The sequence below is a fragment of the Monoraphidium neglectum genome (genome assembly GCF_000611645.1).
Source record: "Monoraphidium neglectum strain SAG 48.87 unplaced genomic scaffold scaffold01209, whole genome shotgun sequence".
NCBI classification, from domain to species: domain Eukaryota; kingdom Viridiplantae; phylum Chlorophyta; class Chlorophyceae; order Sphaeropleales; family Selenastraceae; genus Monoraphidium; species Monoraphidium neglectum.
Genome location: NW_014012419.1, coordinates 3,053 through 16,413, shown reverse-complemented (window position 1 = coordinate 16,413; position 13,361 = coordinate 3,053). Strand labels below are relative to the sequence as shown.

At 61.9% G+C, this 13,361-nt stretch overlaps 5 protein-coding genes across 5 annotated transcripts; 2 read left to right on the top strand and 3 right to left on the bottom strand.

Moving 5' to 3' along the window:
- Positions 1 to 1,333: 1,333 nt before the first annotated feature.
- MNEG_7035 (hypothetical protein) lies at positions 1,334 to 2,086 on the bottom strand (the record flags this gene model as incomplete). Its single annotated transcript, XM_014044496.1, has 1 exon — positions 1,334 to 2,086. One exon carries the CDS (start codon positions 2,084 to 2,086, stop codon positions 1,334 to 1,336), a length of 753 nt encoding a protein of 250 aa, XP_013899950.1.
- Positions 2,087 to 2,697: 611 nt separating this feature from the next.
- Positions 2,698 to 4,634, top strand: MNEG_7034 (hypothetical protein; the record flags this gene model as incomplete). The annotated part of the gene is made up of 5 exons (XM_014044495.1): positions 2,698 to 2,741; positions 3,100 to 3,283; positions 3,676 to 3,819; positions 4,057 to 4,251; positions 4,449 to 4,634. 5 exons carry the CDS (start codon positions 2,698 to 2,700, stop codon positions 4,632 to 4,634), a joined length of 753 nt encoding a protein of 250 aa, XP_013899949.1.
- A 3,571-nt stretch (positions 4,635 to 8,205) lies between these two features.
- MNEG_7033 (flagellar associated protein) lies at positions 8,206 to 9,838 on the bottom strand (the record flags this gene model as incomplete). Its single annotated transcript, XM_014044494.1, has 5 exons — positions 8,206 to 8,284; positions 8,668 to 8,751; positions 8,883 to 9,029; positions 9,307 to 9,394; positions 9,598 to 9,838. 5 exons carry the CDS (start codon positions 9,836 to 9,838, stop codon positions 8,206 to 8,208), a joined length of 639 nt encoding a protein of 212 aa, XP_013899948.1.
- A 514-nt stretch (positions 9,839 to 10,352) lies between these two features.
- MNEG_7032 (pre-mRNA branch site protein) lies at positions 10,353 to 11,549 on the top strand (the record flags this gene model as incomplete). Its single annotated transcript, XM_014044493.1, has 5 exons — positions 10,353 to 10,405; positions 10,636 to 10,683; positions 10,865 to 10,958; positions 11,186 to 11,239; positions 11,466 to 11,549. The coding sequence occupies 5 exons, from the start codon at positions 10,353 to 10,355 to the stop codon at positions 11,547 to 11,549; spliced, it is 333 nt and encodes a 110-aa protein (XP_013899947.1).
- An 878-nt stretch (positions 11,550 to 12,427) lies between these two features.
- Positions 12,428 to 13,236, bottom strand: MNEG_7031 (hypothetical protein; the record flags this gene model as incomplete). Its single annotated transcript, XM_014044492.1, has 3 exons — positions 12,428 to 12,593; positions 12,820 to 13,031; positions 13,216 to 13,236. 3 exons carry the CDS (start codon positions 13,234 to 13,236, stop codon positions 12,428 to 12,430), a joined length of 399 nt encoding a protein of 132 aa, XP_013899946.1.
- Positions 13,237 to 13,361: the final 125 nt, after the last annotated feature.

The following is a 13,361-nucleotide window of genomic DNA, read 5'->3' as shown; positions in this document are numbered from 1 at the left end:
CCAAGCACCCTGCCCCACCCTCTCAGACGGCCTGCTCCATGCCATTCCCGCCGGCCCCAGAGGCCTTGGTCGATCCCCTTGCCTCCGCCCAGGCCCTGAACCCGGGGTATCGTGCCTCAAAAGCGCCGGCCGTCTGCCCGAGAACAAGGTACAGCTTTTCGCACCGTGCATTACCCGCAGAATCGCCGCCCTCCGCCGTTGTTGAAAGGGTCGAGTGCCCGGCGGCCGCCGCGGCCTTGTGCCCACCACCATGCGTGGCGGTGGTGGTGTGCAGCAGGTACTCAAGGCGACTGTAGCGGTCGGCGCTGTACGTGAGTTGCACGCCCAGCGTGCCCACCTTGGCCTCCTTCAGCGCCGCATGCCATTCTGGCCGCGCAGCGGCGAGGCCTCGCAAACGCTCCCACTTTGCTGCGAGGTTGGAGGGCTGCATGGCAAGGAGCACTGGAGTTGAAGCCAGGAGCGTGCGGGCCTGGAAGGAAGTGCGATTGGGGGATGTGCGCGAGCGTGACTGAGATGACGAGTGGTGCTAGGGGTGCCGGCACGTGCGCCTGCACCTGCATGCGCTCGATGCAGCATGCTCAGTGCATGCTGCAGCCCGCAATCGAAATGTGCCAGCCACGCCCTGCATAAGCGCTGGGGCCCGCATGGCTGTTGAACGCCGGGGGTTGCGTATCAATAGACAGGATCCCGTCACGTTGGCTACTGCCTCCGCACCTGCTCGTGCGTGATCCCTAGCGTGCCACACAGCCCCTCAAACCGCTCCCGCATCACGCTCGGCTGCAGCCCGATCACCACAGGGCAGCGCACGCTCAGCGCTAATGCCGCTGCGGCCGACAGCCCCATCAGCGACTCCAGGGCCGACAGACGCGTGGGCACCTGCACAGCCCAAAGTGCACCAAGCGGGTGGCTGGCGGCATGATAGCACACATGGCCGCGCGCTGGGCAGACAACCTTGGAACTGACCCCACAGTCCTGCACATCCATTCGCATGCACAGTTCATAGACGTCCACCTGCTGCGTATTACATTGGAATGTTGCCGCAACATGCCCCGACATGATGCCCCACCTCGCTCATGGCGTTGACCACGAAGGGCGTTCTCCGCAACCAGGCGGCCACGGCTTTTTCGCCGTAATCATCCACCAGTGCGTGCAGGCCGGCCAAAGACTGTAGGGAGCGTGGAGCACGGCAGCGGCTTGCAGTGGTGGACAAAGAGCCAGGACCTCGAGCAAGCTGGCAGCACACAGGTATCAATTTATCAAACAAGTGGTTTGCCTGATAGCAGGCATGCGCACTGGCGCCGTCCCCTCGTGCATTCCTGCCGACAAACAAGAATTAACTTGCCTCAACAATGACGCGGAACCCAAGCCGCCTGCGCGCGTGCGCCAGCTCCAGCGCCTCCACCACGCCCTCCGGCAGCCCGCACGCCGCCAGCATGCGGTCCATTGCCGCGTGCTCCGTCGCCCTGGCCGCCTTGCGCGCCTCGGATGCGGCAGCCCTCCTCAGCCCGTCCGCCTCGCGCCTGCGCGCCTCGCGCGCCTGCCGCCGCTCCTCCCTGACTGCGGCGTCCACCCGCCGCGTGTTTTGCTGCTTGTACCGCTCGCGGTACACTAGCTTCTGCGCCTGACTGCGCTCCCGATCCTCTACAATGCGCCCCAGCAGAGCACGCAACTGAGGCGGGGCGGCCTCGGGGGCCGACGGCGGCGGCGGCAGCGGCGGCGCGGGGGCGGCGCCGGTGGTGGCAGTGGCTGCTGCAGTAGGATCGCTTGTCACAAGGTGCGGGTCTGTGGCCGCCACCGAAGCGGCGGCGACAAAGGCGGCCCGACCACGGTCGCCCAGTTGGCATGCTGCAGCAGCTGTCGCCCAAGCGGGTGTGCTGAGCAAGTGTTCACTGCCCGTGGGTTGACTGCTGCTGCTGCTGCTGATGCTGCTACTGCAGATGCTGCGGATGCTGCTGCGGATGCTGCAACTGCTGTCAATGCTGCTGTGGGTGATGGTGGTGGTGGCGGTGCCAAAATTGCCGTTGCTGCTGCTGGTGCTGCCCGTGCTGATGGTGGTGTGGGTGCCGAATGGATTGTCGAGCCCCATGCTCCTCACAACAGCACAGCTGTAGCCGCTCCAACTGCTGGATGTGCTGCAGGCTGTTGCCGCCAAAAAATTGCGGTTGGCCCCGGGCCATGAGGCTGCCTCCATGTGGGTGCAGCTCGGCCATCTAGCGGCGGCTGCTGCAGGCTGCGCCCGGCGCCGCCTAGTGGGGTATTGACCCGCGCAAGTGCTTCCAGCGGGTCGGCTGCACACATGTTGCAGCGGCATCTAGCAAAAATGTGCCTGGGCCGCCCCGCCTGCAGCAGCAGCAGCAGCCGCCTAGCTGGCCCGTTGCAGCACCTGCGGTGTGCGAAGGCGCAAAATCCACTGGACGGACGCCGTGTGAGCCCTAGAACGCGTCGAAAGCGGCGATAAACACAACCAACGCCAAGTACAATGTGCCCTGCTCGTGCTGACATACAGTTGCGCTCGGCTTCCCACAAGGTTCCAACGCTCCTCATGTTGACGTTCGCCCCCACGTTTACTGGGACGTCCGCTCGCATGGTTGCTACACATGCGCATTTCGAAGTCATCAATTTCACACTCATTCTCAACCGCAACCACCAATTTGATCTAAGGCGCTGAACTTTGCTCGTCAGGTCTCTCAAGCGAACATGGCCTCCACCGATCCCGAGCTGAAGCTGCTGGGCTTTGTTAAGTGAGCGCGCAGCGCGCGCCCCTGCCCAGGAGACGGGTTGGGGTCAGCTGTCGCGGAGCGCCTCGGGGCCACGCGCGGCACAGTTCGAACTCATATGGGATATTGGGCGAGTCCAGACTGCTCGACATGCGCCCTGCAAGCGCGCACGACTTGCGGGCCCATCTGTTGTGCGACGCATCCGGTACCCACCCGTGATGCCACATGTGCTGCATTTGGCGGCGCGCTTCCAGGCCGTATCTGGGTGTGCTGCAGGTGTTGATTGCTTGTGTGGGTCCGCACTGTCGGCCCCAGCCTGCATTCTTGCTTGTCCTCCGACCGCGCTTGGGCGCCGCGTCACACCGTCCACGCGCATCCGCAGGACCTACGCCTCCGCGGCAGTGTCCACGGGCGAGGCGTTCTACAAGAAGGCTCGCACCTTTGTGCCCTCAGGCCTGGACCCCTACGTCGTGACTTTTGAGGACAAGGCCGCGGCCCTGAGTGCGCCGTACGTGTCGCTGGCCACCGACAAGGCCGCCGAGGCCCTCGCCTTCGCTGACAACAGGGTGCGGCCCCTGCACGACACACCCAGACTGCATGCTGCACCATGCATGCAGGGCTCACAACGGCCTGCAGCGTTTCATTCTTGCACGGGGCGGCCCAGGTCATGCAGCGTGTCATGCATGGTGGCTCACGGCGTGCTTGGTGTGGCAGCTCCCACACAGGTCCGCGTGCCAGGGGCGCGCCAGCTGACAGCTTGTCGTGGTGCCAGGCCGCCGCTCCCTCTCTCCCTGTGCTTTGTGCCTTCTCACGGTCTCGCATAAATCGGATGATTGCTTTCCTCATCTGCCTGACACGTGACTTGTCTCCTGGTACCTCGCCCCTCATTTCCTCGCTGGAGCCCCTCCCAACCCCCTCCCCAACCCCCTCACAAACACTCGCACATACCATTTTACAGGTGTCGTCCGTGCTGGATTACAGCCGCGAGCTGCACTCCAAGAACATGGGCTCCTTCAGCTCCGCCAAGGACTCGTACTTCTCAACGGTGGAGGGCCTTGTCAACGCCACCAAGGCCGCCCTGGACCCCCAGCGCTACGTCGCGGTGGGTGGCGGCAGCGCACAGCAGGGGTGACCTCCAGCATGACACGGTCGGGTCGTAGACGTGCCCCCCAAGATGAGGAGCGCTCTCATGCGCCTGGACTGGGACAGTCGCTGGTCTTACAGCCGGGGCTTCCTATTGCTCTTTCCCGCTGCACCCCTGCCCCTCTTCTGACACAAATCCTGCCACACGCTCAACACACACCTAAAACTCACGCTCACTTGCCCCCCCCCCTTGCAGTACGCCACCGAGCTGGGCAAGACCCTGGTGGACACTGTGGCGGCCTACGCCGACCCCGACAAGGCCGCGGCCACCCTTACGGCCGCGTACGACAGGCTGTCCGCCATCGGCCCCGTGCCCAAGGTCCTGGAGATTGCCGACCCCTTCATCACGGTCGGCACCACGCAGTACACCAAGGCGCACGACCTGCTCGTGGTGGGTGGACAGGAGGGGGCGGCGTGGACGGGCTGGGGCAGGCTGGTCGCGGCAGCCGATCCACTGCATGGTTGCACACAGCGCCACAGCTGGCCGTTCGTGCCCTCATCCCCCTGGTGCCTTTGGGTATACACGTGGGCGCCCAGTTCCGGTCTAACATCTTGCGCCGCATCTCCCTCACCCCCACCCCCCTCCAGGGCCAGCCCCTGTACAAGAAGCTCTACGACACCGCCTTTGCCCTGCCATCCAAGGTCCAGGAGAGCCCCCTCTTTGGCAAGGTCTACCCCCTGGTGGCGCCCCTGGCGGACCCCGTGGCGGCCAACTTCTCAAACTCCAAGGTGCTGCGCCAGCTGGACGACCACCTCAAGCCGAAGACCGCTTGAAGAGGCCTGCGCTCGATGAACCTGCCAGAGCGGGGCGGCGGGTGCCGCTGTATGTGAGACGGGGAGGAGGGCCAGAAGAGCCTGTGACCGGCTCTCCTGTTGTGCACAAGCCCCCTACATGGTGCATGGAGGCTGTGGTAGCATGCCCGGCTCGGTCTTGTGATTTGGCCGTGTGATCCGATGGCGAAGGAGCGCTCAATCACGGGCAGCCACAAGCAGCTGCTGTTCCCCGGCTGAAGTATATTGGCCTGCGATGGGGCGACGGGGAGTGGGCGAGTTGCCACACCGTGCGCCTCTGGGAGAGAGTGGTGCCCCCCTGGAGGTGTGCCTTGCTGCCATATGTCAAGAGTCTGTACACCTAAACCGCCTTGTGATCACAAGTTTGCGCCATAGTTGGGGCAGCCCTGCCGTCACCGCTGCTGCCGCGCCGCCCGAAACGTGCAGAGCATCGGCGCGCTCGCAGAGCTGCAAGCCGCCGCCCAGCTCACCCACGCGGGCGCACACGCGCAGGCGGTGTGTGCGCGTGCTCTCCATTATCTGGGTGTCCACACTTTTGCTACCGTTTGGCCGGGCCGTATAGGCCGGGCTGTATTTCTGGGCATGGGCTGGGCTGTCGGGGCTGGAGTGTCACTCCCCCGAGGCCTCCTCCCCCCCCTGCTGGACTACGTCCCTGCATGCGGTGGCTATTGATTAGCTGTGTTTGAATTCGCTGCTTCCGTATATCAAACTGCGGGTTGGGGAAACCTGCGCTGCAATCTCTGGGTCTTGCCATGACCGGCCTCGCCTCGAACCCCCTTGGCGCATATGGCGTGAGCTCGCTCGAGGTGCAGCACGCGGCCGACCCCGCGGCACACTGTGCATGCACTGGTGCGCAAGGCGGGGCACTGTTGCCAGAGTGCGCCTGTGGGCAAGCTGCACGTTGGCCAAGCCCAGCAGCCCTCCCTGCACTGTAATGGGGCGCTGATGTGCACGGCACCTTTGTCGTCGCGGGTGTGCTCAGGGACGGAGATGCATTGTTCTCTGGTGTCCTCTGGTGTAACTTGCCAGCCACACCCTGCTGTAAGAATGGCGAGGGCGGCCAGAATCAGCGCTTGTGGCTGGGGCTGGGCGGGCACCAGCTCTATGCCATGGGACACAGCTCTGGCTTCACTGGTTGAAGGTTGATGGAATGCAATGTGACGTCTTCGAATGTGAGCCTGACCGCAACAACTGAGTGTGCAAGACTGTGTCCTAGGAAGCAAAGCTTGGCAACCCCAGAGCATTCTGTCAACTGCTGTACGCATGTACATAATTGCTAAATGCCCCAAACATACAAGTATCCTAGCAAAGTCATGCACCTTGGCCAGCCACGGCACCAGACTGCGAGTCAAATTAAGTCTGTCCTCCCCATCCGTCGAGGGGATAGTTAAGAGGCAATTTTGAGGTTGAGGCCCACTCAACACGCCCACGTAACAACGTTGTGATTAACCCTCTGAGCCCCGACCGTGGCCGTGGCCACGGGCCGAAACTTTGCCAAGCTGCTGTGGGCAGCACACAGCACCAAATCCCATTCTGCAAGCTGCAGTAGGTGCCCCTTCATCTCCAGATTGCGCGCTGGGGGCGCCGGGGGGCGCAACCCGCAACTAGCAGGATAGAAACAGGATAGACCATTGCCTGGTTGGGTTTCTAATTCCCAAAAGCCCCTTGCAACACCGCGCGAGACCGCAAAAACACTTCCGCCCGCGTCCAATCAGGTCAATACACCAGCACTGGCGCCCATGCGATAGCCACGCCCCATAAGATGCGAAATTGCAAAGTTCGGGGGAGCACCGCGTAGATCGTGTGCCCGAGCGGTGCGCAACCGTATATGCGTGCTCAATCACACATATGTGACTTCATCGTTGCTGTATTTGAGTGGCCGCGGTGGATGCAGCCGATCCCAGCCATAAATCCTGCAGTTGATGCAGACCGCAAAAGCAGTCTTGCTGCACCTCAATCCATGCCATCATGCATGGGTTTATGATGCCTCTTCTGCGCTTATATGTTAGGAAACCCTCAAAACCAACATCCTTGTGCCCTTGGCTGGCTCAAGGCTGTGTGCAGACGACGTAGGCGGGGCATGATTGTCACTGGTTCGAAGGGTGACTGGGTGTGCCCAGAGGGTGCGGCAGGGCCTCTGGCCTTAATAATGCTCCATAAAGGATTATAATGATACCATCTATGTATTTGAGTTCTATGGAGCACAATTGGACAACAGCTGCTGTCAAGCTGGGGTGCAGCGCAACCGCCTGCGTCACCCGCGCTGTCGCCGCACAAATTCGGTGTCTTCAACGTACACACTGCATACTGTATCGTCGAGTAACTTGTAAAGTATCCCTTATCGCGCGCGCCGCGCTGCTAAGCATCGTTACGCTTCGGTGCGCTGTCGCGACTCGGATCATTGTCGCTGCTCTCCTCACGCGGATGATACGTTGTGAGATCGCGTTGAGGGGTAGTTATGGCCACAGTATAACTAATACAAGGCGGGCGCACGCCGCCGCTCCCCATGCAAGCTGCTCTGGGTGCTGTAGTGGTGCACCCGTCAGAATTAGCGTGTTGGGCCGGGGCCCAAAGGGTTGAGCATCATTCTGAAGCTTACGCCAGCATGTGAATGATTGGCTGCTGTATGTCCTGCCCTGAAACTCTCTGTTGTTGAAGACCCACAAATGAGTGACAAGAGGGGTCCCAGTGTGGTCAGAGTGCACTGAAGCTGCTGTCACACTGCTCTGGACTTTCTGCTCAATGCATTCTGCTGCGCCCCACAGAGGAATAACGCTGCTCATCTGAATCCCCTTTCCCCATCATGCACCACGCTTGAAGCATGCACTTTGTCTGCACAAATGTAGCAATGCCGCGGAAGCCAAGGTATAGTTGCAGGTGCTCAGGTGCAAGCCGTTGTTGACACCGCCTCTGGTACAACCTGAGGACCCGGAAAGGTCAAAGCTCACACCGACCTGGATCAACAGGAACTCTGGTCAACGCCTTCCCCTTGGCACAGTGCAACACTCATGCCTTGTGTGGGCGCGCAGCACCGCAGCCCTGACCCGACCTGTCATTGTCCACCCTCCAGGACGTTGCCGGCGCAGCTAGCCACTGCCTCGCCCATATAGGCTGTCACCCGTGGCGCCGTCTTGAGGAATTTAGCCATTTTCCAACCGCGTGCAGGAGTCCCCTGCACCTTCGCGGCCACCGCCGTTGCACCCAGACGATGACCCTCTGTCGCTTTGGTGGGTGCGGGCTTGATGTAGCCGTGGTGCACGTCAAGCTCTGCAGCGAGGGGTGGGGTGGGGGTTGGCTGTACAGTCACTGGGGGGTGGGTGGGCGGCACGCACATGTTAAGGCTAACTTGGCGACAGGCACCAAGTAAACATGCAGCAGCAGCAGCAGCAGCAGCAGCAGCAGCAGCAGCAGCAGCAGCAGCAGCAGCAGCAGCAGCAGTGGCCGCGGAGACCGCAGCTTCAGCAACAGCGGCGGTAGAAACGGCAGCAACGGCAGCGACAGCGGCGGCGGCGGTCGCGACAGCGACACGTTGGGTGTTTATGTAGGAGGCAAATCACAGGGCGCTGTTGACGCAGAACGTGTTGGCCACGGCTGAGCACTCACCCTCTGCCCTGGCTGCATTCATGTCCACCCTGCAGTGTGATCCACACGAGGTACCGGCAGCATTGCGTGAATGCGAGCACGGTGCCTCATTGTGAGGAGAGCACTAAGCAGCAGCAGCAGCAGCAGCAGCAGCAGCAGCAGCAGCAGCAGCAGCAGCAGCAGCAGCAGCAGCAGCAGCAGCAGCAGCAGCAGCAGCAGCAGCAGCAGCAGCAGCAGCAGCAGCAGCAGCAGCAGCTTGTCAAAATTGTGTATGTCTTGATTGCAGTAATGTTGCACGTACAGCTTACAGTGCCTGAGATACTGCTGTTCTGACTGACAGCATTGTCTCTAAACACCGCAGCAATGTTTAAACCGCTCGCAGAGCTGTCTCTTTGACTGCGAAAGCCCAACAGCTGCAGGCCGCTACACTCACCAGGTGTGTGTGTAGGCGCCCTGCACGAGGTCACGCATGGGCGGGTCGCTGGGCCCACAGCGGCGGCAGTCCTCCGCACTTCGCCTGAGTTTGTTGGGGATTCGAGGTGAGATGAGTTAATTGGGAGAATTAAACCGCACGGGCAAGACATGCACGTAAGGAGCCCTCTCCAAGTACGACGGGCAGAGATTTGCACAAAGCGTTGTGCAACTCACCATGTGCGCGAGTGTCCATAGGCTGCGTCCTTCCCTCCAGGCAGCGGCGGCTGCGGCTTGTGCGCGCCCAAAGCCGCCGCGCCGCGTTTGACGCTGACGGCGTGGCCCTTGCGGAACTCGCGCAGGCCCCGCGTGCCAGTCAGGCCGCTGCACAGCCGGGTTATCACCAAAGGAAACCGGGTGGGAGTGCTTTGTTGCATCAGGCCCGATTGCGGCCCACAGCTAAAGGACGCTTAGGGTTTACGACGCATGATATGAATATTGATCTGTATTGATGTGCAATGAATTTCGTCACTCCGTCTCCACGCAGAACACAGGAACGTGAGAGAGAAGCTCAACCAGACGGGTCCGCCCAGCACATACATCTGGCGCACTACCCCTGCATCATGTGTGTCACCCCGTGCACCCGCCACCTCATCCTCACTTGTCAGCTGCCAACTTGTTCATGGCCCGGAAGTCAGGGCCGGGCTGGGCATGAGGGTTGGGCTTATGCTCAGCCCACTGCATTGTAACTGTGCATATGGTATGTGAGCAGGAGCGAGCAAGGAACATGCAAAGGTGAGGCGCCGATTACAGCAGCAGAGTTTGAGGTCAGACTGTGAACAGCCTTGAAACACCCCAGCCTGAATGCGATGATTGTATCCATCCTCGACACGCGTTTGGTGCTGCATGCGCCCAACAGGAGCAGGCACCTTGACATCTGATCCCGACTCACCCTGCTTGGCGCCCTCCGCTTGCTTCGGGACCTTCAAGCCAAACACGTGGCCTGGCTCCACGTGTTCGCTCGTGAATGTCGTCTTCCGCGGCTTGCCAAGCTCAGAGCGTGCGATCAGCGTGTTGGTCGCCATACTGGCACGCTTTAGGCCCATGAACGGCACGTCGGACGCGTCGCTCGCGCGACCGGCGTCTGCAGCGCCGCCCTGACGGCCGCCCCCAGACGGGGGCATCCAGACCATCGTTGACCTTTTCCTGTTGTATCGGTGCTGTTGCTGTGTTTTCAGCGACCAGACACGTTTGCTGACCGAAGCCCGAAACAGCTACCTGCTGACAATGTATTATTATACAGGTGATGAATGTGGATACGACGCACTACCGTCGAGAAATATAACACGCACTGCTGCATTCTACATGAGACCTCTGTGCGTTGTACCTTGTGTTGATGCACCTGCCTGGTATGCGGCCACACAACTCCCGGAAGCGGCGAAACAGGAAAGTAATAGACACTGAGCCTGGCTTGCTGCACATGATGATACATTCACAAACTCTTACGCTCCAAGCTGTGTCACACGATCGTGCTCCATGCTCGCGGCTCGGCCATTATTCTCGTGTCTATCTCAGCAAATCAATTAAGAGATTTATCATTAGTCGTACTACTTATAGGTTGGCGGTGATCTGATAAGGTGCCCGCGTTGCAGCGTCTCCAGCGGGCTAGAACAGCGCGTCAGAGTAGAGAAAGCAGCAGCGGGAGCTATGGCAGCAGCCGCTGCTCGGAAGCAGGCGCGCCTGCCGCCTGAAGTGAACAGGTGTGCGCAATGCCGCCGGGGTGCACACAGCGGCACCACGCGCCTGAGGACTCAGCTGGTGATGGTGTTTAAGTGGAGGGACTCGTGGAAGCGGCATGTGCTGCATGATGTTGTACAGCCGCCGACGGTGTCAAGAGCCCCCACACCAACCAGCCGAGCAGTGTCGCTCGGCGGCCAGGGCCCACGTCAGACTTGCTGCCCCATGCCTCGCCCCTGTCACGCCGTTGCAGAATCTTGTATGTGCGCAACCTGCCTTTCAACATCAGCTCAGAGGAGATGTACGAAATCTTTGGCAGATATGGAGCCGTCCGGCAGATCCGAGTGTGAGCAGCCGCCTTGGCTGCGCTCCGCAGCAACACGCCTGTCGCGAGAAGTTGCCACGCGCCTGACGACGCCCTACTTGCATGCGCCAACACTCTCCGACCATGCCTCAAGCGCACCCCCGTGCTTGCACCGCAGCGGCACCAACAAGGAAACGCGTGGCACCGCGTACGTCGTGTTTGAGGACATCCATGACGCGAAGCAGGCCTGCGACCACCTCAGCGGCTTCAACGTGCAGAACAGGCGCGCACAAGCCCCACCATGCCATGGACGCGCATGCGGGCCTTGCAGCACATGCCTAAGATGGACCATTCAAAGCCACGCACCCCTGGTTGTCGCTCTGCATCTCGTTGACGTAGCGCGTGCCCGCGTTGCTGGATTCTTCATGCGCCAACACTGCCACCGCCTTGTCGTGACCCCGCCAGGTATCTTATCTGCCTGTACTACAACCCCACCAAGCACAACCGCAAGCTGAGCCTCAAGGAGGAGGAGGAGCAGGTCAAGAACATGCAGGTGAGGGGGGAGAGGTCAAGGGGAGGGATGGGCTGGGGGCAGCTCTGCTGCTGCGCGTTGGTGCATGGCCAAAGCAAGAGCTGCTAGCCTCAGTGCCAAGCAGGAGGCGAGACGGCTGTGATTGACCGTAGCGCGCGCTCGCGTGCACCCCTGTCAACCTCGTGATGGTGTCTCCCTCCCCGCATCACCCCTGTCCGCCCCCCCGGCCCCCTCCCCTCGTCGCCAGGCAAGGTATGGGGTGGATGGCGAGCAGCACGCGCGCAGTGGCGGCAGCCGAGACGGCAGCGGCGGGGGTGGGGGTGCGCGGTAGCAATTGGCTAGCAATCTGGTGTGTGAGTCCGTTACTTTTGCATCTTTTGCGTTTGTTGACCCGTGACATTACGACGGAGCCTGGTTTCCATGCACAGGTCATGCCGTTCGCCTGCCAGCATGACTTGTTGTCGTTGGCAGAACCGCTGTGCTGACGCCCGTACGGCGAAAGCATGTTCAATCTGCCCTGCAGGTGCACCTTGTTACAAACAAGTAGAGCTTGCATTGATGGCCCACGGTGACTTGATTGCAGCGCGGCACTCGGCTTTGTGGGGCGACACTGCCCTGCGCAACAGCAGCCTCGGGGTCAGTGGGAGCGGCCTGAGTGGTGCAGGCAGCGAGTCTGAGGTTCCAAGAGGTGACGGTCACGCGCAATGCCCCCACTCCCCACGAAACGAGAGAAGCTCATGTGCGCTGAACTCCCCTCTCTTTGCCAACCTCGGCATGCACAAGAGCAAACGCACTTCCAAAGAGCCGTGCACAGGCATACATTGTAGCCGGCGATGGCGGACGCCGCCGTGTGCAACAGCACTGGTCATAATCGCCCAACTTTGCGGGCTTCCAGGAACGCTTCCGCTGCGTACGGTGGGCGACGCTTGGGCGCACCAGCTCTGTTGACCTCCAGGTCCCATGTGCCTTGACACAATAAGGCAAATGGCAAGTCTCCATTGCAGTGAGCCACAATCAAATGGATCCTGCACATGCATATCCATTGCACCAAGCTACCTGGACTGAAAACAGAGAAAACACGAACTGAGACTGTCACAAAGCTAAGGGAATCTGACATTGGTGGAGCGGCCGCCACTGTCCAGGCAGGGAAGCCAGGGCGCGCATGCCCAGGCCAGCTCTCACTAGGTCCGTCATCAAGCGACCAAGGTGCTAACCCCCCATGAGCGCCGTCAGCTGCTGTGCCACTGCCCTCACCCCCGCCAGCGCCGCCTCCTTGTCGCTCGACGCCAGGCGCGGCAGCAGGCGCGCCCCAAACTTGTCGGGGTGCCACCGCATCAGCTCTGTCCGCAGGCGCTTCTTCAGGTCAGAGGGGCCCCTGGGGTGGGGGGTAGGGGGTGAGGAGTGAGGGGGGAGGGTGCCCGTTGGTGAGAAGGGCCCAACGAGACGTGTGCTGCTGTGCCTGGCTCACGCCAGCTGTTGCGACGGTTCAACGCAGCCAGGCCGGATACAGGTTCACGCCTCGCCTCCCCCGGCAGACACAGGTCGACGGCGGGGTGGAGCGCCCTCGCCTCGCCGCCCAGGGCAGCACGCGCCCCACTCACTTGACTCCAAACAGCACCAGGTCCCGCAGCTCGCCCCCGCCAGCTGTTGCCGCAGCCGCGACCGCCGCAGAGCCACCTTTTGCGGCGGCCAGCGCGCGTGTGGGCCAGGGTATGTCGGAGTAGCGGATTGCCGCGCCGCCGGCCGCGCGGGCCCTGGCCTCCAGGGCGGCCCAGGCAGCCTCGTAGTCACGGCGGCGCGCCGGCAGGCCAGCCTGCGTGGTGGGGGATTGAGTGCGGTACGGCAGCGGGGCGTGTGGCTGTGGAGGGCACGGGGTCAAGCAGCAACCCTTCACTTGAAGAGGGGACTTTTTGCACCAAGGGCTGCAGGCAGCTCGATCTCCCTAGCCCGGTCCCCTCATGACAAACCCAAACCCCTCTGCGCCCCTCCAACCCCACCTCTGCCACCTGCCGCAGCATCGCGTCGCGCCAGTTGGCCTGCTTTGCCCTCTCCTCAGCCAGGATCCGCGCGCTCTCCGCCGCCGCCGCCTCGGCCCGCCGCCGCCGCTCCGCGTCCGCGCCCGCGCGCGCGGCCGCCGCGTCCC